The sequence below is a fragment of the Sciurus vulgaris genome (assembly GCF_902686455.1).
Source record: "Sciurus vulgaris genome assembly, chromosome: 1".
NCBI classification, from domain to species: domain Eukaryota; kingdom Metazoa; phylum Chordata; class Mammalia; order Rodentia; family Sciuridae; genus Sciurus; species Sciurus vulgaris.
The window spans coordinates 205,795,552-205,819,218 of NC_136461.1; the positions used below are offsets into that span (position 1 = coordinate 205,795,552).

General features: G+C 46.0%; 1 protein-coding gene across 1 annotated transcript in view; it reads left to right on the forward strand.

The window, feature by feature from the left end:
• Positions 1 to 22,610, forward strand: part of KHDRBS3 (KH RNA binding domain containing, signal transduction associated 3) — a 172,470-nt gene extending 149,860 nt beyond the window's left edge. Inside the window, exons 8-11 of the mRNA XM_079118540.1 lie at positions 12,736 to 12,794; positions 14,636 to 15,756; positions 16,174 to 16,231; positions 22,214 to 22,610. Coding sequence (XP_078974666.1) covers positions 12,736 to 12,794; positions 14,636 to 14,727 — 151 coding nt within the window. The 3' untranslated portion in view covers positions 14,728 to 15,756; positions 16,174 to 16,231; positions 22,214 to 22,610. The remainder of the gene's footprint in view (positions 1 to 12,735; positions 12,795 to 14,635; positions 15,757 to 16,173; positions 16,232 to 22,213) is intronic.
• The last annotated feature ends 1,057 nt before the right edge of the window (positions 22,611 to 23,667 follow it).

Below are 23,667 nucleotides of genomic sequence, written 5' to 3' on the forward strand. Positions count from 1 at the left end.
ACATGACCTCTCAAGATGGATTTCTTCCCTTTGATGCAGCAAAGTACTAGTAAGTTCTGCACTTAGTCATGGAGGTAAAATTTAGAAGCAATTTATAGTAGACAGGAAAAAACAGCTGTAAGAGGCAAACATGTCTCCAATTCTCTGGCCAACCGGTGTCCACATTTAAAACACCTTATGGACAAAGAGATTGTTACATCTGAAATTGGGTTTTTGCAAAATAATAACAATAGAGTTGAGAATAATAGATGTCATTTATTTTGCATTAAAAGGCAGGCCAGTGAAAGTGTTTCGTGTATGTGAACTCATTGAATTATCACTCATTCATCATCACCCTGTTTCATAAGACACAGCTGCAGGAATTATCAAGCAGTAACTGTAAGCCAGATACTTCATTTATTCATTCCTTCTTTTAGTGTTTTTATTGATCACCACTTATGTCTGAGATACTTCTGAAAGTAAGAACTCAAGATTTAACTGCCTGCCCAAGATTACATTGCTTTTAAAGGGAGGAACAGGACTCCAAACTAATTGACCTTTAATCCAAACTCTGGGCTCTTAATCATTAGCTCTACTGCGTGTCCATAATGATAATTGATTCTGTTCATAAAATGCTTTCATATAGTCTTACCTGATCCTCCAACAGCCATTTGAAACAGATGGCATGTGAGAGGAGAGTCATCTGTTTGAAGCACAAGGGGGCAGGGGACTGGCTGAAATAGGCCTTTGGCATGCCTGGGCCACATGAGCCCATGCGGTGTCTGAGCTTGGGTCCCGAAGGTGCTGTGAGAGCAGGTGCTAGCCCCCATGTAGCACTGTGTCCCTCCCTCCCTCCTGTCAGGCTTCTGACCACGCACAGCAGCACACCTACCTAGATGACCACTATGGGGAAGGTTTTGGGAAAGGTCTCAGGTGAGACCGGGAAAGGTAACAGTAATGGTAAGGACTTGCAGCTGTGATTGGGTAAAAGCGTGCCATTGTTACCAGAGCACCGCAGAGCATGTGGCACAGAGCTGGCTGTGCTTCCCTTTCCCAGGAAGACCCTGGGTGTTAGGAAACTCACTTCCAGGAGTGTCTGACTGGTTGCTCGTTGCTGATTTGGGGAACAAGGAACCTTAACCTCAGAGGAATTGAGAGCATGCATGCTTGGCTTTGATGCAGATTTTGTTCTCATCTTGCCTTTGCCATTTGCCACCCTTCTGACTTTGAGGACATTTCTTAACCTATCAGATCTGGGATTTTTCTCATTTGTGAAATAGGAATTATAAAATCTGCTTCAAAATCATGAGGTGTAATATGTGTGCATATGTACGTCTTTGCTTGTGTGTGTCCAGTGTCACTTTATGCATTTTTAGTTACCTGCTATCAGCCACGGTCTGAAAATATTGAATGAAAAGTTGCATAAGTGAGCAATTCATACATTTCAGATTGTGCACTGTTGTGTGTGGTGCAGTCTCATGCAGTTCTGTCTCCTGTGCCTTTGCCTGGTGCTGTGCACTGTCCGTGCTGTCTGTCCCTCCGTGGCTGTCTCTGTTGTCAGATCCACTGTGCTTGTGTCTCAGTGATCCTTACTGTACTTAACAGTGACACTGAAGTGCAAGAGTAGTGATGCTGGCCATTCAGATATGCCCTAGAGAAGACATAAAGTGGTTCCTTTTAGTGAAAAGGTGAGAGTGCAAAAGTAATGAGGAAAGAAAATAAATGCACGTGCCAAGGTTGCCAAACCCCAGCAAGACTGCGTCTTTAGTCCATGAAACTCTACTTCCACAGCTGCATCCCAGACTTCAGAGATGATGGTCACAGGTTATGATGATGGTGCTCAGGTAAGATAGAAAGGGGGTGCCAGAGGACTTGGAACTGTCCACAGTCCAAGCATCTGCTAGGGGCCTCAGAACCCACCCCACAGGTCAGGGGCAGCCCCTGCGTCTGCATCCTTTCTCTTACCATAGAACCTAAAAGACCATGTATGTTTCTCTTAGAGAAATTTACACAGGAAAACTAATATTAATGCTACGATAAAATTCAGATTATAATACCCCTTAGTTTTACAAACTAACATGGCTATTAATTATTTAAATATATTTGGCCGATTTATTAAAGAGAAAGGAATGGTCCTGTTTCTCATTGGTCATTTTAAAATTGTTTTGTTTCTAAAAAAAAAAAAAAAAAAAATGAAGTCTAACTTTTTAAAGACTTTACATTTGTAGAAGTTTTAATTCACAGAAAAATTAAGAAAAAAGTACAAAGAATTCCTTTACATGTCCTGTCCTGCAGTGAACCAGAATTTTTGTTAATTCCTAATTATGTTAATGGAGAGGAGAAAAAATTCCTCATTGTTTTAAGCCATACGTTTACATATTCCTTTTGCTGAATCTTATTTCATAGCTCAGGAAACATGGCAGAATTATTTTACTGGTTTCCTGCTTTCTCTCTGCCCGACAGCCTTATGATGGGTGTTCCCCCACCATGCAGCCTCACGGTCATGGCCAGGCTTGCGGTGCCAACTGGAAAGGTCTGTGACTGGAACATCAGACCACCCTGCCTGTGCCCAGTAGAGACAGGGATCTCCTGATTGAAGTACAAATCTGGTCTGGCCTTTTAAATTGAAAAAAATATTTAAATATTCCAATTGTAGGCATACCTTGGAGATACTGTGGGCTTAGTTCCCCAATACCCCAGCAACATGAATACTGAAATAAAGAAAAGCTATGTTTACACTATTCTGTAGTCTATTAAGTGTTCAATAGCACCATGCCTAAAAAAGCAGCATACACTCCTTAATTAAAAAATATTGCTAAAAAATGCTGGCAATCATCTGAACCATCAGTGCGTCATGATTCTTCGCTGGTGGAAGCTTCTGGCTGCCCAGGGTGGTGGTTGCTGAGGGGTGGGGTAGCCATGGCAGTTTCCTCAAATGAGACAGCATGCAGTTTGCATCCACAAGAAGCAGTGCCTTATCTGTGGCAACCGTAGCCTTCCAAAATGGATTTCTTGAGTAGTAAGATTTGAAATCTCCATGGAAGAGTGCTCTGTATCACATGATGCTGCTTGATGGCATAACCACAGAAGAACATCTTCCAAAATCGCAATTAATATTCTCAAACTCTACTACTCTATCAAACAAGTTCATATAATATTCTGAGTCCATTATTGTCATTTTAACTTTGTCCGAAGCATCTTCTCCAGAACTAAATTCAAGAAACTGTTTCTTTGCTTGTCCATAGGAGTGACTCCTGGTCCATTGTGTCGTGTCATGAGAGGGTAGCCCCTCGGCCACGTCCCTTGGCCCCTCTCCTATTCTAATTCTCTTCACCACATTTGCAGTTAGTCATCCTCTGAAGTCTTGAGCCCTCAAATTCGTCCACCCGTATTAAAATGTGGATATCTTTCCTCCTCCTCCCAGACATTCTTAGTGGCATTAGAATGGTGACTCCTTTGTGGTTTTCATTTTACTTTGTCCGAATCCATCAGAGGACTCTCTATGGCAGAACAAAATGAATTTCTTAACCAGTCAGACTTGAAAGTTGAAATTACTCCATGATCCCTGGTGCGGAACAGATGCCACATTAGCAGGCATGGCAACGTTAATCTTGCACATCTCCATCTGGGCTCTTAGGTGACCAGGAGCAATGTCAGTGAGCAGTGGTGTTGGAACGAATCTCTTTTTCAGTAACAGGTCTCAAGGGTGGTCTTCGGATACTCAGTAAACCAAGCCCTAAGCAGATGTGCTGCCATCCAGGCTTTGGCATCGGCTGACGGAGCACAGGCAGAGTAGGTGTAGAGAAGTCCTGAAGGGCCCTCGGGTCTGGGGAACGGCCTGTGAGCACTGACTTCAGCCTGCTGCCCTGCCCCTAGCGAAACTCCTGTGAAGCTCTGAAGCTGGCACTGACTTCTGCTCTCCAGCTGTGGAAGTCCAGGTGCATCTTCTGACAGAGGCAGCTGCGTCTGCATAGGGAGCACACCACACAGCGCGGCCGCCCCACTGACTCCTGGGCTGGATCTCCTGGTGACGAGCTGCAGCTCCACTCCAGCACCTGCTGCTTCCCCCTGCACTTCTGTGGAGCTGCCCTCTGCCGTCTCCGGGCTTTCTTCTGCAGCTTCTTGTCTCTCTCAGCCTTCACAGAACTGAAGAGAGGGCCTTGCTCTGGGTAGGATTAGCTTGTGGGATGCCCTGGTGGTTGGATGCCCTGGCGAGACCACCAAGCTACCCCACTCAGCACTAAGGTGTCTCACTTTCTTGTCATTCACGCACTCACTGGAGCTGTGCTTTTAATGTCCTTTTCCTTTGCATCATTACAACTTGGCTGTTTGGCAAAAGAGGCCTCACTTTTGACCTGTCTCGACATTCCACATTCCTTCCTTGAGAAGCTTGCTCTTTGCTACCTTCCAATTTAAGCTAAGAGACCTGTGGCTCTTCCTTTCAGTTGAACACTTAGCAGCCATGATTTCAATAATGTCGTGTCTCAGAGACTGAGGAGGCCTGAGAGCTGGTTGGGCAGCCAGAACACAGCATTTGCCCATGAATTTTGCCCTCTTACACAAGCAGAGTCCATGGTGTCCCAAATAATCATAGCCATAGAACACAATAATAGACATAATAGTAAAGAAAAGTTCAAAATATGGTGCATATTACTAGCACATGACCATAGCCACGAATCTCTGTTACTAGACTGTTTGTGGAGGCATGGACAGAGCTTTCGATTGGTGCACGTGATCGCCTTCTGTCTTGTTTTTAGAGTGCTGCTCTGTGTCAGGTGTTAAGTACTGAAGATCAAGCATGAAGTAGTGTGGTTCCTGTCTCATGCTCTATGGCCCTTACTACAAAATAATGTGTCTGCTTCAGACGGAGGTGTTGAGAATCAAAGGATCATCCACATGCGTTGCAAACTAGAACAGCCTTTTAAAAAGAAAGGAAGATAAGTCAAGAGAAGGGACGAAGAGTGCACACCTGCTCCAACACCCTCCTCCTCAAAATCACAGGGCATATCAAGAAAAAAATTTGAAAGATTCCCGAGAAAAAGAAAAGTGACAAAGCCAGATCTATGAAGAAACAAAATCAGACAGAGCGCCTTCCGGAGGAGGCTGCGCAGTTGAGGGAAGAGCGTCACAGTGCGAGTGGCTCAGCGTGGAGAGCTGCCGCGGGGGCAGTGTGCAGTGTGCAGGCCACCTCGGTGCCTGGCAGTGCAGTGTGCCCAGGCAAGAGCTGTGGCCAGGTGAGGCCACGCCTCCCGTGGCACCGCCCTCTAGCGGGAGCCAGGAGCCCCAGATACAGACTTCAGTCACTTGCGTCTCCCACCCTGTGGTACACTCTGTCCCCTTCCATAGCCACCAAAACAAAGCACTTAAAACAAGGTATAGCATCCAGAAACAAGCAGAGGAGAATCTCGGAAGCAAGAATTAATATATATCTAGAATTTACAAAGTATTTAAAGAATTAATACCTAGAGTGAACAGATCTCAGAGTAGAAGATTTTAAAAACAAAAACAAATGACTGACTACAAAATAAGTCATGCTCCAGATGGATGAGAAGACAGAGCAGCCTGTTAGGAACTCGGGGATTCAGAAGTCAGCACGTGACTGAGGACGGAGAGCCGGGAGAGCCGGAGCAGGCAGGGCTGGCACTCCAGCAGGGAGCCCCGGGGGCGCCAGAACAGGAGGGCAAAGCCAGCCCTGGGGAGGAGAGAGGACGTGGATGAAGGAAGAGAGTCTGCCCGTCACGTTGAAGAGCACAGTGTATGCCACAGAGTGCTGCAGTAGCCACACCAGCGGTGAGGGCGGGGAGGTGGGAGGAAACCAGCCCTGTGAATAAACACAGCTTCTCCTCAAGAGGATAACCGTGCCTGATGGGTGGCGCACACCTGTGATCCCAGCCATTCAGGAGGCTGAGGCAGGAGGATCACAAGTTCAAGGCCAGCCTCAGCAGCTTAGCAAGACCAGGTCTCAAAAGTAAGAGGACTGGGGCTGTGGCTCAGTGGTAAAGCACCCCTGGGTTGAATTCCTAGGATCAAAAAAACAAAAAAGCTAATCCTCTGACTCCTTAACATTCCAGTGAGAAGGAGGCAGCCTGGTATGGGCGTCAGACAGGCCTGATTGCCCTATGGCCTTGGTCCCCACAGATCGTCTGTGGAGAGTCCTCAGACCTCTGAGGGCTTTGTTTTCTTGTGTGTAAAGAAGATAGAATAATATCCACCTCAGAGAATTGTCCTGAGTTTAAATGAGATTTTTGCATATAAAATATTTGCATTATTAGGATGTAATAATTATGGGCTAGAGGTGTGATCATATACTAGTGCCTTTGTGTGTCAAGTGAGTGAAATATGCCTCCTTTAAGAGTTCTTGAGACACTCTGCAGTGTGACCTCTTACCTCTTGGAGCTCTCCTCCTCTTTCAGTTGCTTAACTACTCTGGCACCTTGGATAAGAAGCCTCCTCTTTCATACCTTCTTCCTGCCTCCCTACAGAACCAGACTCTGACCCCAGGCACACCTGGGTGCTGGGCATGCCTCTGCACTCAGCTTATATCTGTCCTACTGAAGTGTGTTTGCACACCTTCCCTGGCTTCTCAATACCAGAGATCAACATGTACTGGTTTATGCATCTGCATTTTTCAACACCATTTTTGGACATAGTAAGAACCCAGAAATGTCTGCTGAACACATGACTGCACCTTAGCTTGGGACTTCATTATGCTTTTTTATTCCAAGTCTATTCAGCATTCCAAGAGTAACTGCTGGTAAGTGCCCCCATCTTAGGCCCTTTAGAATTGAAGGAGAGGGAGATGCTTCTTATTCAACGTGGCCCACTAATATCACTTTGTCTTTTCTCAATTGTACCAGGTGCACAGTTTTTCAACAATTGTGTTGTAATCCGGTCAGTCAGTGTAGTAAACCAGTGTTTACAGAGTGTGCCTGCTGTAGTCCAGGCTGCTCTGAGGGAGTTAAGGTTTGTCTGCGAATACAGCAGACACAAACCCCTCCCTTAGAGAACACACACCATAAACAGATGTGTGGTATGTTTGGAAAGGGGCACATGCAGAGGATCAGAATCTCCAGGGTAGGGGACTGACCGCAGTCTTCATCCAAGCAGACCTTGCTGAAGTGGGATCTTTTGAACACCGATGAGAAAGGTGAAGTTTGCCATGGAGATATTTGCAGGTTAGAGTATTCCTAGCAAAGGAAACAGCCTGTAACAGGAATAGCTCCACACCTTTTGTCCTCAGCACACAAGATAAATTTGTTGTGAACTGAAATTGAAGAAGCTTCAGTGGAACAGATTTAGGGATAAGGTCAGAGGCTTAGTGTAGTTTTGGCCTTGTTAAATTTGAGCTGTTTGTTAGACTTAGAAGTTGAGATGTCAAGTAGGCAGTTTGAACATAAATGTAAAGCTTAGGAGAAATAACTAGACAGAAGCCATAAATTTGGGAGTTTGTGCTATTTGTATTTATTTAAAGCCAAGGAATTTGTTTGTATACAAAGAAGGAAAAGGGCCAGGGTCTGAACTCCAGAGCACTCCAACTCCCAGGGAGAAGAGGAAGGAGCAGATTGACTGATTACAAGCAGCTAGTGACAAGGAAAGAAAGCCAGGAGCTGTACTGTCCTGGAGGCCACATGTCTAAAGGAGTTATCACGTCTGTCTTAAAATTACCAATTAGTCCTGTGACCTGAGCACTAGGAATTTGTTATCTTGACAAGGGATAGAAAATGTGAGGGGAGTAGTAAGTATGATTGCAGTGGATTTGAAAAGATCAAATAATACTAGAAACTAAAAGAAAATCACAGGAAGTAACACATGAAATTGAAAATTCAAGTTTTTGCTAATGATATGATCCTAGGGTTTACCATGGGAGCAGATGGAGACAGGAAGCAAGATCAATGAACAAGAAGAGTACAGGGGATTAAGAGGCCTGCTTGCTGGAAGGATCCTCTGCCCATATGCCAAACTCCCGAGACTCAGGATGGTGCTGCTGGCAGATTGACAGCTAGGTGTTGCCAGAGACATGAAGCTTGGTGGTCTGGAAGTGGTGGTGGTTTACGTGGATGTGGGAGTGGGGCTCAGTGAGGAGAATACGCACCTTTCTCTAGGCCCAGAGGTACCTTGGCTTTGGGAGGTAGAGACCTAGAGAGGGCTGCCAGAAAGAGTGGTCACTAGAGAAATCAAGTTTGTCCATTGAGCAAGAAGATTTCAGAGACAGAATTTATAAGGGACTTAGCATTAATGAGCCATAAATCCCAGAGGGCATGGTAGAAAGAGCTGCAGAGTTGGGCAGAGGATAAGGTCAGCCAGGGGGTGTGGAGAACCATAGGCAGGCTGGCCATAGAGTGACGTCATGGTCTGGAGCTTCCTGAGCTGCCATGAGTACAAGCAAGGTGCCTGCTGAGATTGGGTCCACTGGCCCTAAGGTAGAAGTTGGTGGGCGGTGTGAAGAGGTCGAGGAGCAGAGGGGAATACCCGTCAGAAGTTCTTTGCTGACACACTGAACGGTGATCTGGGAGAAGGGCTTCATCCTACTTGGAGTCCTTGCTCAGTTTGTGGTCCTCCTGTTTCCTCCCTGATGGCAGGCAGAAGACCTCAGGAGATGTGGACTTGGTGCCAGGGCTACAGCTGCACCTTGGCTCCTTTCGGGGAGGACCAGAGGGACACATCCTCTTCCCATGTTCAGGGCTGTTTCTTGATCCTGGTTGATGGAATCAAGAGCCACTGCAGCCTGGAATCGTGCTGAGCCCTTGGGCTTCCCTTGATCACTGGTCATGTTGGACATGTGGAGGGAGGCTGGAAGGTTTGGAATGTGGCCATAGCACTTGTCCACCCTTGACCTCTTGAGGGAGGGGATGCCCCTCAGTACCTTCTGATAGAGTTGAGGAATATTCAGCCTCACGTTTTTTTTTACCTATTGTTAATATTACAAGTACTATCCATAAATGAAGAGATTTTTAGAGTTTTTCCCCGTTTGCCATAGCTTGGATTTTTAGTTTATCCTTGGGAAATAGGACACATCTTTGGTTAATAGACATTTGAGGTGCAGGAAATGAAATGCTGTGAAAGCAATTCAGATGGAACTGACAGGTGGGAGAATGGGGCTCAGCTGCTCCCAGCTTCTTGGCTTGATGACAGTCTTGCAATAAATAATCAGAAACTGGGTGAAATGATAGCAAATGTCAGTTTCAAGTTTTCACTTGTCAAAACTAAGATTGTCTTATCACCGAACCATTGCTGGACCAGATTACACTACCTTTTATCTTCCTGTTCATTGGAAAAACATGTTTCATCTCCCCCACTTTTTTATGCTGAGCTGTGGTAAAGCACTTCACAGACAAATTTTCAGTGTATGCAGATGTTCATTACTGCTCACTTCATTTATGAAAGGAGGCTTAGTTAAGTCTGCAAGTAATTGTTAGACACTTCTGTTTGTTGATCTCAGTAACTTACATTCACAGTTCTGGGCTAAACATTCAAGAACTTAGTAAAAGAATTTCTTTTCAGCTTTCTGAAGAGGTTATTCTCAAATCTGCAACAGAGATAAAAATCTCAAGAATATCAGTTTTCTTTGCCTAAGGTGCCATTTATGTTGTTATATCTGACCTTTGGAAAGAATACCAAGCTTCATTTAATTTAGTATTGAGTTTCTAAAAAGCATTAGCCAGTTTATTTTCAACAAAGTTAGATGTTATTTGACTACTTCTAGGACAGATGCAGTGGATGAACCATGGAAGATGCTTGAGCTGTGGGGGATGAGAGGCATCTAGATGGCCCTTTGCCTGGACGGGCAGACACAGGACCCAGTGAGCAGGAGCCTCCTTCCCCGGGTGGCCCTGCAGACAGAGGCCTACGCTTAGACTCAGGTGTTTTGACTGATGTTTACCACCGACGTTGCATCAAAAGACTTGACAGAATCTGAATTTCTGTCTTCAGGACAAAAAAAGTATTCTATAAAAGCATGTGTAAAACTGCTTATGTGTAAAACTGTGGTGTCTTGCATAGGAAAGCCATATTGTTGTTGTTTATGTTGGATTCGTTATCTCTTTGACTAGGAAAATTTATTCGCTCTTTTTTCGACTGGTCCTTTTTTCTCACTTCTGTTTCTTATCCTTTAAAGAAAAATTGGGACCTCAGAAGGGGAGAGGAGGGATTTCAGGCCAGAGAGAACTGATACAAGTTGCTCTAATGGTGTAACAGTGTTTCCTGTGAACCTGACTTCTGCTGTGAGCATGAGGAGGGGTCATGTGAGACCCAAAGGAGCAAAGAAGAAACTTCTGGAAGAGTGACAGGGCAGGGCAGAGGATGGTAGGACCTCTCATATGTTGGCCACCATGTGAACAGCAGCCCCCTCCAGCACGTGTCCAGCACAAGGCAGTGGCTGCCTCCCCAGCGTGGGGAGCTGTGTGCCTGAGTCTCAGGGCCCAGTCTGTACAGACGTTCTTATGAAGTTAATGAATGAATTCTGTAAAGGGCCCGTAAGTCCCCCATCATTCTTTTCTCAAGTACATAGCGTTGCATCATCTGTTGCAAGAAAAAGTCTTGAATTCTTTTTCATCTCTAATATTTATTTGGTCACCAAGTCCTGGCAGCTTGACCTCAAAAATAACTCAAGTCCATCTCCTCCTTCACCGCTGTCATTTTACTGCACAGACCAAGCCCTGCTTGTGGATGGAGTGAAGACCTGCCCACTAGAGGCTGTGGGCACAGTGCATTCCAGGTCCTCTCACACTCCCCTCCTTGCTTCTGGGAATGCCACCCTCAATTTGAAGACCATTTTTTAAAAACTCTGTAGCTTCATGTGGCTCTGTTGAAAAATTGCGCATTGCCATTCAGTGTGATGATCAGCAGTAATGGTGACTGTTCTGTGCCTGGGCAACTTTAAGAGCCAGCGGCACTGAGCACAGCACATTCCAGCAAGCTTCTGTTAGCGGGACACAGGACTTTGTAGCTCATGCATTACGATATATGAACTTAATTAACTGGTAAGGGTGTAGTTCAATCAGGATAACAAGGTGTGCCCTGTATGCTCCACATGGAAGAAACGCATTGTATGAGGAATATTCCGGCCTAGGCACTCTATCAACTTATCGGCTCCATCGACAGAACTACTCTGAGACAGACGTCTTGCCCTATTTCCAGCCTTGGCTCTCTGTGCATACTGTTGCTTCTGCCTAGCAGGCCCTTGCTGCCATTGCCTCTTCGCTTCCTTCCCTTCTGCTTGGCCTCTTCACCTCTGCCTTTCTGGCTTTTCAGAACACTGCTCCACCACTGCTTTCTCTAAGCAGCTGTCCAGGGCACGTGGAGTGGTGGAAGAGTCCCTTCTTTATGCAGCAGTCCCTCCACACATGCCAGGCCTGGGGGATCAGAACCAGGGAAGGCGTGCTTTGGGAGAGCCAGCCAGCCCTGACGGGGAGGCTTCAGGTAGCATGAGGCTTCTCTTCAGGTAGCATGAGGCCGAAGTCTGAGCATGAGGCAGCCTGGAGGAAGGAGGAAGGAGCCCTACTGGCAGAAGAGGCCTCATGTGGGAGGACCTCTCCCCTTGCTTGTGGGAATCCCACACCGTACCACAGCTGTTGGGATTGGTGACTGTGTTCTCATTTACCTGAGAAGGGACGCTTGAGCCAGGACCAGGTTAGGTATAACCCAAAGTCGGCGTGTTTGCCATCAAGCTGTGCCGCCTTCCAGCTGTGGAGTATCTGAGCTGTAAGGTAGACGGAGGTCCTCTGTGGCTGGGCTGCTCAGTGGACCCAGCGGCTCTCACCACTGCCCAGGGGAGCACTCAGCATAGAGTGCATCTTCACACCCCAGCTGCCCCAGGTGCAGAACAACTGGATCACTTTCCATTTTGGACACTTCTCTTTTGATTTTTTGAAGCTGAAATGGTGGAAATAGTGTTTTTCTACAGAATTGAGTAGAAAAGAATGAAGCCTGAGAATGTGAGTGGAAGCTTTTCCTCTGTACCCAAAATGCTTACAGTACTTTATCCTAGCTTTCCCATGAATCTATTCCTGTCAAAATATGCACAGCTCAAATACGTTACGTGTATGCATTTTTGCATTATCTGCGGAATGGCAGTGATAACAGGCTTCCTCCCTCTTGCGATCTCAAGGACATTGTAGATAAGAACGTAGATTTGCCTGTACTTGGAAAAGATTGTCGACCTGTGTGACCCCAGTTTTGTGACTACACTGCTCTCCTACTGCACATAGGCATTGGTACCCAAGCACCTTTTGTCCGCCATTATGGTGATAATGCAATATTGCTGATGAAATAAAATATTTAATCTTGGCCCTCGTGTGTATCTTACAAAGTGAAGTGCTCACAGTTCATGCAACACCAAGTTGTAGAGTAGGAACCTAAGGATGAAAGGAAAACTGCAGTTTCCACCTGTGGAGAGAAGAGGTGCTGGCTGCCTGCCCTGCCCCGGCAGCGCCTGGCACAGGGGCCCAGAGCTGCCCACACAACCAGCACTTCCCGGGAAGGCACTCCCTCTGCGGCTTCGCATGCACTCAGGGCACTTCTCTGTGTTGATTGGCCAGATATCATAGTTGAGACGCCAAACACTCGTATAGATGTTAAAATTGGGGAACTCAGAGAGGGAACTTCGATGATCCTAAAGCTTCTGTCCTGGGACTGTCATCTTGGGGAATTTCTTTGACTTTTCACCCTGGCCTTTATTAGTTTTTACAGTACTTCATTGGTCATGACTTAAAGCTGCCAAATCATTTGTACTAACTATGTGTTCTTTTGTTCGTGCAGTGGGGCTGATTATTATGATTATGGACACGGACTCAGCGAGGAGACCTACGATTCCTATGGTGAGTGAGGGGCCAGAGTAGCAGCATAGAGGTAGGCAAGTGGCTGTCAGAAGACCTTAGAGATCCTAACTAGAGGGTGAATTCCTGTTTGTTCTGACTGTGAAACAACAGCCTCCTCTCAGTTCCTCTATGCATATCTATTTTCAGAGGCTCCTTTAGTATTTAAATGTAATATTTAAGGAGAACTAAAGACTTGCAGAAAGTTGCATGAATTCAGATTCCAAGCTTAGGTTTCTGTAGGGTCGATAGCCAAGTGCTAACCTAATGTAGTATTATAGTGGACTGAACTGTGGACACTTGATAGCGTGGGTCTTTTTGAAGTATCTCTGCTTCTTGACAGTAAAGGGAAATGAAGCAGTTGAGACTACATCTCTAGGTGATTCTCCCACCCCATCTATATGTTTTAAATCATTTGTAGTCTCAAGTCCTCAGAAAATTACACTGGGAGTTGTTCCATAAAGATTACGAAAGCCCTGGACCAGGGAGAAGAGAGGAGGGTCATCAGGCTCATAGGGAGACAACTGAAATCCTTCTATTCAGTGGGAGCTGGTAGAGGTGCTGGGGAATTCTTGTCCTAAGTCTCAATATGCAGAAAGAAGACAGGAGTAATTAAAAGAATTGGTGGCAGCAACAAAATGATAGTGAGAAGCGCCTTTGCTGCAGGGCAGAGAGATGGGGGAAGCCAAGCTTTCTCAGCTGCAGGGCTCTGAGAAGGCTGTACCCAGTACAGGTGAGTCAGAATCCTGGCTAATGGGTGTTATGACATTTCTCCAAACATAACTAAAAATCCATTTTTCAGTGTTCCTTTTGAAGTACATTTTGTTGTATCATCTGCCTGGAGCTGATGACCGCACCTTGGCTTTCTTCTTTCTTTCTTTCTTTTTTTTTTTTTGTTTTTTGTTATTCATAACAAACACTTAAGAGAAACACATTGCTTCTGACTGCTGTCTACTTAAATTGATGCAGGTTAGCTGGAGGGAATGGCGTCGATTGCATGTTCGTATCAAAAGAAGAGGTCATTTTAAGCATTTTTCTTTCACAGCTTTTTAAATTGGTCTCTGTGGACACATGGCTTTTAAATTGCTGTATGTTGCAGCAGGAAGTTAACTGTTTGATGTCAAAGACCTGCAGATAATTTGCTAAAAATCCTGAGGCTGAGCATGTCTTTATTTTCAGGAGATAAGATGATAGAATGTCCTTTGTTATTCATGGTGGTCCAGTGTGAGTTCAATACAAGAAAGAGAGGAATTTCCTGGGTGTCCAGCCTGTCCCATCCCCAGGACGTGCTGGGGAGGCCTACCTCCTGCCCAGGGCAGCTTCTCCTTAGTCTTTCAATGAAAGGGCCAAAGAGGAGTGAGACTCCCTTTCTCTCTCTCTCAATCTTCCTGCTCCCATTTCAGTCTCTGGTTTTTCTCTTCTGTTTTCATAGATTATCTGTGTTCTCTTTCCTCATTTTCACTATAAGAAGAAACTGAAATGATCCTTTACCCTCCTGTTTCCCACTCATAAATGTCTTGATGTTTCGCCAAAGGCAGTTGAGTTCGTGCATGAGTTTGTCAGCTGTGGTTGTGTGACTAGTGACAGGAGGTTCTCACAGAGCTGGTTGGCAGTGCAGGTGCAAGCCAGTTTCTTCCCACGTTGATGGTTTTCTAGTGAGATGGTTGTTTCCCAGCGTGTGTGGCTTTTCTAAAGTGAGCCTCTCGTGCTGCTTTTAGGTGCATCAGAAGTGTGTTTCTTGAATGTGACATCTGCCATTGGTGTAGGGCGAAGTGGGATTCTGACAGACGAGGCTGCGGGGTCCATGGCTATCATCTAATTGTGACTCATCTTCCCGATTACAGGGCAAGAGGAGTGGACGAACTCAAGACACAAGGCACCTTCAGCGAGGACAGCGAAGGGCATCTACAGAGACCAGCCATATGGCAGATACTGATTGTACTGTCTGATGTTGTGAAATAGCCAATCTCCACCCGTCCTGTATACTGTTCAAAGTAATTTTTTTCTATGAACAATCCCTTTTTAAATAAATCAAAATGCTTAAAATATGAATGGATGGAACTTAAAACTACTTTGTTGAAACATCAACCTGGGCAGGAAAAAAAAGACATGTAAAATTTTGTTATTTCCAGTCTGTATATGAAAAAATAGGTCATCAAAAGGAAAAAAATAACTTTGATTAACTAGTGTTAAAACAAATAGGTTTACTAAATATGTTAATCCATTATTTTAACATAAGCCTCACCTTTCATTTTAAAGGTTTCCATAGAATTTAGTTATTTTATCTTTCAGCCATATGCTAGTTCTTTTTTTTTTCTCTTGCCAACATGCGTAAAAAGGGAAGCCAATTATAAGTGCAAATAATGTGGTATTCTTTTGTAACTCAAGTCTTGAAATGTTCTGTAGTGTTAAGCAAAGTCTCCTCTTGCTTGATACTAAATAAACTTTTGAAAGAAATTTCGTGTGTGTGAGCTAACAATTTCATGTTTTTCTTATTTAAAAAGGCCTTCATAAATAGTTGTAAACAGGGAAAGAATTCCTTTAACAATGCTTGTCATAAAAGGGTCACACTAAATATTGTACAACTTATTTTAAAAGTGGTATAAAATTAAATGTACCATTATATGCTCACAGTAGGTCTAAATGCTGTTTAAAGAGTCCACATGGTATCAAGCTGCTTGAGCAGCACGTTAAAACTACGCAGAACCAAATCTTGTTTTAAAACTGGTTTTAAAATAACTACTGGATTTTCTGGAAAAGATGTGATCAGTTTTCATCTTGTTGAGCGTTTTTTCACTAGTGCAACTTTGGATTTTTTATGAGACTTTTGGTTCCTTAATGAACACCTCGCTCCATGCTGGAAGCAATAAGCACAAAGCTTTTAAAGACTTTCTGACTTGACTAATTGAGGTCCACTCGCCAAGGCTGAGGATGTGTAACCCTTAAACGGTCTTCATTTTCAAAGGTAAATAAATCAAATAAGATTTTAATCTCACTTAATTTATCTTAATATAACTAATAAAACCAGGGAGATTACAACTTAGCAAGTTTCATTATCCATTTTAGAAAGGCTTTAAGATCACCTAAATTCTCATTTTAAAAAGTTTAATTTGTTTCAGTAATCTAAAAATCCTTAGTTTAGTCAGTTTAATTGGGGCCAATTATTCCCTATTAAATAAATGTAAAACCTCATAACTAGTTATTTGTAATACATTATTTGGTTAGTAGTTGAGGGCATTCTTAAAACTGACAAAGATTTATAAAGTTATTCTTTAATCGTTTGACTTAAGTTTTGTTTTGTAGATTATATAAAATGTTAATTTTTATTTTCAAGAGGTTTTCTTTTCTTTATTTTGAGTAAAAAGATCTTTTCTTTTGTTAGGAAATGTCAGCCACCTTGGAATGTCGGAGGGACTGGCCATGACCTGGAGCAAACCTAGGTAAGAGTCCTACACCGCCATGATCCTGAGCTGCAAGGAAGGGCTGTCTTCCCCATATTGGCTCACAGGGCCACACCAGTGACCCAGCAGATTGACTCTGTAGGCCAGAAAGAAGCTGCCTGCATGTAAACCAGTCAGGCCCAGGAAGCTGCATGGTAAACTACAGGCCCTTGAAGTATTTAGATATTCAGATCACTTTCTTCAGTAAACAGCAGCAGCCTGGCCAACAACATGAAAAGGTTTTCCAAATTATTAATCTGTACAGAAACTGTTCGCCAAACCTAATGAATAATATGATCCCATTTTTGTTTTTGTACATACATATGCACATGCAAAAAATTTAGATCTGCGGAAAGTTTTTGACAATAATCATCCTAGTCTTATGAAAGTACTTTTTGTGCTACTGAGTTTTGCAAAACAAAGTATTACTTTCATAAGATGAGTGTTATAAAAGGTGCTTTATAAAGTTATTTCACAATTCTTTAACAGAATCCAAAGATACGTAAAGGAAAGGTTGATAAGGAAAGGATCTTATCAGACTTTCTCGCTTGGTTCTGAACCATTATTATCAGTTCTCAGGCCCTGATCTTGTTGAGAGTTTTGCTTTCTAAGTATTGCTCTTTGAACTCTGCATGTCCTGCACAGCTCTTGCTAAGTTCTACCTCAGTGCAGTACAGGGGTGCTTGCTTCTCACGTCATCCGCATGAGTTTACGTGAGATGACTCGGGAGAGCTAGGCCACCTGAAACGATGCAGCCCGAAGTCCACGCTCAGGTCGAATTCACACATTTAGTATCAGTGAGAAAGACATCGGCCCAAATTAACTGAAGCAGTTAGATGAACTTCAAAATGGAAATGATCCTCTTCATCTTTCTCATATAAGTTCACTGTCCCTGTTGGGTTTTGGCTTCTTTCCTCACAGCCTGTGCCACATCTCCTTAGCGTGGGATGGGATTGAAATGTTCTGTTTCCTTTCTTGAGTAGTTTTTGTTCTTCTTGTTGCTTTAGGAATTGGCATAACAGATAATCAAAGGAGGCATCTCTTTTGGTGGTTTGTACAGTGAAAATTATATCTTAAAAAATCTGTGGCTCAGAAATATAACCCTGACTACAATCAAAATACCATCAGGGCCCAATTCTTACCTCTGGAGGCTGTGGCCAATGCCAGCTTCTGAGGCCACCTTCATTCCTTGGCTTTTGACCCTCCTCCACCATGTAAGTCAGCCAATACTGATCTGATCCTTTTCTCCTCGCCACCTCGGTTGTTCCCTGCATGTAGGTTTCTTAAGTCAGGGATAAGCAGAGGGTCAGTGCCCGATGGTCTTTAGGTCTAATTCACAGGAATCATCGTACAGCTTTGTGTTCATTCTCATTTGTCAGAAGACTCCACAGCTTCCTTGGCTGGTCAGGATCTCCTCTTATTTCACCTGTTCTCTGCCTCGCCTGACTTCTCCCTCAGGAAGACCCTCCGTGGGAGCCAGTCTTCTCAGGCCCCTGAGGGAGCATTGTGCTCCTCCCAGGTCTCCTTCTCACCTTTGCCTCCCACCTCAAACCCATTTTTCTCATATGATAGCAATTATTGAGTCACATATACCATGTACACGTGTACGTGAATTCAAAACTAGATGCAAAGGAGGCATTGGGGATGCAGAGATGTGTAATCAGTGGGACCTCCAGTTCAGTAATTCATGACCTCATGAAGGGGAGGTACTGACACTTCCTTTGCTGGTAGAAGCCACCGCGTCCTGGAGGGGTCTTCAGTCCAGTGCCCTTTCTTCCAAGGTGTAAGCTTCAGAAAGCAAAATCACCCTCTCAGCTCTCATTACCTGATAGCTCGGGGAGCCCAGTCCCGAGTCCTTGAACTCCACTCTGGTGTCGGGCTGCACTGGCCCCACTCCATCAAAGGCTTCTTAAGAGGAGGTGCTTTCTTTCCTGTTAGCTGGCATCCCTGGGAGTCAACACGCTGCATCTGCTGACATCATGACTGATAACTCTCCCTCTCTGCCCCGTCCCACCGCTGGCCCAGGTCCTTTCATGAGAGTCTTTGGTTTAAGTTTGTTTGCATCTGTATTCAAGGTACTCCGAGGCAAATCAGTAGTGTCAGCACTCACTGAGAACGTTGCTGAGCACCTGCTCTGCTGCAGGTAGTAAGAGTGCAGTGAGACGTGGCTCCTGTCCTTGAAGGTGCCAGTCTGCTATGAACATGTGCAGGGAAGGTGCCAATAGGGCTGGGACAGATACACCTTTGGTGCTTTGTGGGTGCATGGAAGAGGGCGGCAGCCCAGGCAGGGTGGCTCGAGGTCGGGAAGGTGCCAACCAGGTATGAGGACCCATGGAGAAGATGACCACAGGGGAGCATTGGGGGAGCATACACACCCCAGCGGTCAGTCCTCGGCCTCAGAGTCCTGGGTGACTCTACTTCCCTAACTGCAGTCTCCCACTCAGAGTGGCACAGTGGTGGCACCTGCTTCAGCACTGCCGTGAAGATCAGAGGCACGCCTGGCAGAAAGTAAACATGTCTGCTTTAATTCGTTGCTCTAAGTTTTTTTGAATTAAAAGAAAACACGGTCATCTAGGAAACTTCAGTTACACTAGATAATTAGAGACGGTAAGAGATGCTGGGTTGACAAGGGACACAGTGTAGGATCTCGCAGGTCCTGCTAAGAAGCGTAAATAACAAGCAGCTGTTTGCATGTGTGATGTTCACTTCACCCTTACACCTGCCCTGCTCTCTTCCTTCCGGCAGAGGCAGAGCCTTCTTAGACTGAATGCCTTCCAAAAGTAACTGCAAACCCCCGGTTACTTTGTTTGGTGGTCCTGTAGCCAGTCAGTCTGTGAGTGACTGGAAAGACAAAGGCAGGGGCCCTAACCGCCCCACGGGGAGTACGTCCCTGAGAGGAGAACGCATGGTCATAGGACCAGTGCAGTTCCTGGTGGGCAGCGCGTGGTGGACTCACACAGCCATGCTGCCATGTCCCAGTTCAGAAGGTCTAGCTCCCTCGTTTCACCTCAAGGTTACACATTCTGGTCGTGTGTGGAGGTGGGTTCCATAGAGAAGTGATGATTTAAAGAAAAATTGTAGAATTAACAGTCAACCACAATAAAAGCCATTTTATAGAATAGATGTGATGAATATAAATAATAAAATGTCACTTTCTATGCAAATAATATCTACTGTTTATATAGCTGATCCGTGTTTAGAGGATAAAAAGGAATAAATCCATCATTATATGTAAAATAGCGTGTTTACTTCTTGACTGTTTCCGTCTTTGACTGGGAAAGGCTCTGGGTCATCTTCCAATCTGAATTTCGCCCTCCCTTATCTAATGGAAAACCCTATCCAGTTGAAGTTGATCCTGACTCAGATCCTCTGTCAAGAACCTCAGCTGTTCCTTCCAGTGATCAGCCCGCACTGCTGACTTCATCTTCCGTGTCTTATGTGGCGAGCCTCCGTGGCTCTGCGCGGAGGCCCCGTGTGCCCTGGCTGCCTGCCTCCCGGGCCTCCCCGCCGCACTCCAGGCTGCTGTAGGAAGGCCACCCAGCACTTCCACGTCCTGTGTCCCAGGCCTCACCTGCTCCCTCCGAGTCAGGCTGGTCATTTGGCCCGTCCACACTTGCAAGTGAATCTGGAAGCATCCCTCGCCCGGGAGATCGTCCCCGGCCCATTGTCTCCACACGGAGTCCCTACTCGGGGACCCTCAGCATCACGTGAATTCTACTCTCAGGGCCCCACCGGCTCCTTTCCCGCCTCTCCCCCCACCAGAATCTGAACGTTTTATGTGATATGAACATACTTTGCCATGTGTCTGTTAAGTGGGAGTGAGACCACAACTGAAGTGGCGAGTGAGGTGCCGCAGCGAGGTGACGCAGCGTTTCACGGTGCAGAGCAGACTGGGCGTCTCTGTCCCTACCAGATCAGGTCGGCCATTCTTGTGGTCTTCCACGTCGGGGTGTTAAGTGCCGTCACGTGTGTGCACGTGCATGTGTACGTGGTGTGTGTGACATTTGACCACGTGTCTGCTACCTAGCACGGTTCTGGTGTCCGACAGCCACAGCCGGGAGGTGGGGCGATGAGCCAGGGAGGTGCGCAGGCTGGAGTCGTGCTGAAGCAGACCTCTGCCTGCCTGCCTGCCTTTCTCCTCGAGGAGCAACCACGTCTTGTTTGATATGACCGCTGAATTCTCGCGTGGTGCCCCGACACCAACAGACGAGCCCACCAGGTGTTCCTAAAACACCATCAGGGGTGCTTCTTGGGCTTAGTTTGCTTTCTCTGTGGAAACGAGCTATTTACTTCTACAGCCATTGACTTTTTCAGTGGAAAAAGGAGAAAACCAAAATATGCCCCTTGTTTAAGGTAGTAAATATGGTTGGTATGAAATTCAAAACTTCCAGAAGAGGCTTTAAGCCAAGGAAAGTTAGTTTTAACCCCACTCACCTCCAAACACCCACAGCTGGCTGTTCATACCTTTTTTTTCTTTTTCTTTTTTTTTTCTTTTCATATGGAAAGGCAAAGCATGTGTGTATATCACAGGGACTGGCACCTATGGCCATCGGAAAATTCCTCTGCTCCAAACCAGGTTCAGATGGGCAAGTAGCATCCCGGTACCTGGGAGACTGAGCAAGGAGAGGCAGGGCGTCGGATGCGGCACAGGGAGAGCTCAAGCCCTCTCTCCTGGGACGCACGTCCTCTCCTGGGCCTGTTCACACTAGCTCAGTGTTGGAAGAGCTGGCCTGTGGAGTGGCCGGCTTCCTGAAGGTGAAGGAGGCGGCCTCTGACAAGTCTCCCGGAGGAGACAGACAAGCCCCCCAGGACACTTCCCTCCCCAGTGTCTTTGTCACCTTCTCTGCCTTTCTACCTATCTGAATCCTGCTGGCTCTCAAAGGTCTTTCCTCTCTTCCTTCAGCCGAAATAGCCCGCAATCTCCGCCTGTATGTGCAGGCTGACAGCACTCAGCTGCGGACTGCCTGAGGTTGAGCTGCTAGTTGTGTGAGTTGTCCCTTCTTTTCCCAGTAAGGTCACAAAGGAGTCTGTTACATTTTGTGGACCTTAAAGAACGTAGCCACAGCCATTCAAGAAGTCGTCATTGATTAAGGATCAATCAACTTACTCTCCTAGGGGTTTGACTTTTTAAAGGATCAGCCTTTAAAATAACAGTTCGCATCAGATTCGTCATATATGTAGTATTGCTTTCTGCTTGTTGGTCCAAGGTGCTCGTGGTGTCTACAGAAATAAAGGGTTAGATGAAGGCAGTGTGGTGCCGAGGGAAGTGATGAGCCCGGCCTGGGAAGGGCAAGATGAACCCAGGTGGTGTTTTGGAAGTGAGCGTCTTTTGAGCAGTCAGGGAAGAGAAACGCTGGATGTGACAGCCTGGCTGTGGGTGTGAGGGGCGGCGTCCAGGACAGGCAGGGTCCTGCTGGACTACAAGGTACGGGAGATGTGGGAAGGGCTGCATCTGGAGAGCCAGGAACGCTGGCAACGGGTGGCCAGAGGCCCAGCGTGGTGTCTGGGAGCAGGGACACTTCTCCAGGTGGTGAGCTTCAATGGCCACCTTGTTTTCAAAATAATGGAATTTTTCTCTGTATGGTACGTCAAAATAGGTGCTGCAGTGCCTGAAAGTTTAGCCCCTTCACAGACGACAGGGCTGGGAGGGTCTTGCCAGGTGCACTCAGGAGAGCTTATTTCTAATTTTGTATCTGAGGTTCCATGTGACAGGCACTACTGTCCCCAAGTCAGGCCCCACATGTCACGGGGTGAGCGCTCGTCACCATGCTGCAGGCCACCCACACATCCTCACCGAGAACAAGGATTCTGTGTCCTTGATTCTAATGATTCTGACTTGCATTGCTTTCCTTAAATATCCTTCTTTCTATTAAATTTCTACTTACCTAGTTTCTCTGCCTAAATTCTGCAGTTCCAACACAGCATATAATTACTAGTAGTTTTTTCATATATAAAAATAAATTTTGTTTTCCTCTCTTTCAGGAGCTTCCCTTCTGTTTACGGACTGCTTAAGAATAGTCAGCTCACCACCGTGCCTAGTCAGTAAATGAATCCACTTGGAAACTTGAAAATCGTCCTGGTTTATCATGATTTTTTTTATGTGTTCCGTTAAATGTTTTTAATGAAATAGTATGCTTTTTAATTTGGAAGGCCTGTTTTTTTAAGAAAAGAAAAGAAAATCTTATTTTGTGGTCTCTTCAAAAAAACAACAAAAAAATGATTTGTATAGTGATTAATAAAGGCTCCCCTGCGACGTCTCTCCTGCTTTCCTGTGTACCTAGAAGACTGCCTTGTCGTTTCAGCTCAGCTCTCAGCTGCGCACAGGAGGACCACGAACAGCTGCAACCCCTGCACGAGGCAAGAGTGGACATACATTCCAGATTTGAAAATGACTGGTCCACCTCAGTTATGAGCCAATAAACATGAAAGCATTTGGTCAGAACCTCCTGTCACACAAAAGGTCAATCGCAGAGGCTGCCGTGGGATCAGAGTGGCAGGGACGGAGCCGGAGCCTGGTTCCCAAGCCTCTCGTTTGTTAGGGACGCAGAGCTGGCAGCCACTCCGTGCTCCTCCATCCTTCACTGGCGTGTCGTGGCTTGAACTCGGCAGGCCCAGGAGAGAGAGCTCGATCTGCCTTGCCGGAGGTTCACACGCCACGTCCTGATCTTGGAATTCCGAGAGCAGTCTTGTGCATCATGACAGTGTCACTTTCTGGCCTCTTCACAGTGAGCCACATTGCCACCTTCTGTCAACCACAGGGTCACTTTGAATGGTTTCCTTTTCTTATTCTCTGGCGATGCATCCGGGGAGGGCTGCGAGCTGGAGAGGGCACCTTGGTTGCCCAGCGAGCCTGTGGGAGGGCTGGCCCAGGAGGGCTGCAGGAGGACGGCCCCCTCCGGCTTAGATCAGTTTTTGACCACTGGGCCCTGCAGGGTGGACCATGGTGAGTGCACCCTTTTCACCTGCCCAGTCAGCCGACGAGAAGGCCCGTGGACTTGGAGTGCCAACGCACCTGTGTCCTCAGCCACTCTCCATACCCAGATCATGGCCCCTTATTTTACTGCCCACACAACCTCACTGAACACATTTTTCAAGAGCCTTTCTTATGTTGGGTGATGTCCTGCATACTGGCGAGAAAGCAGAGAGCACGCAGAAGGAGTTCCTCCTGGAGAAGCGTGTGTGCCTAGGGTAGGACAGGTCATCGGCCTCAAAGGCAGGCAGGTGGCAGTCGAGCTGAGGAGGGCATCAGGACAAACAATTGGGGTGGCTGAAGAATAAGGTGACACTTTTAGCAGGGACCTAAAAGAGTAAAGAAGTGAGCTGTGTCCAGACAATGGCAAGTACCAAGGTCCTGAGGTAGCAGTGTGCTTGAGAAACAGCAAGGTAAGGCCAATGCAGGAGGAGCGGAATGAGCAGGGGACCAAGAAGATCAAAGG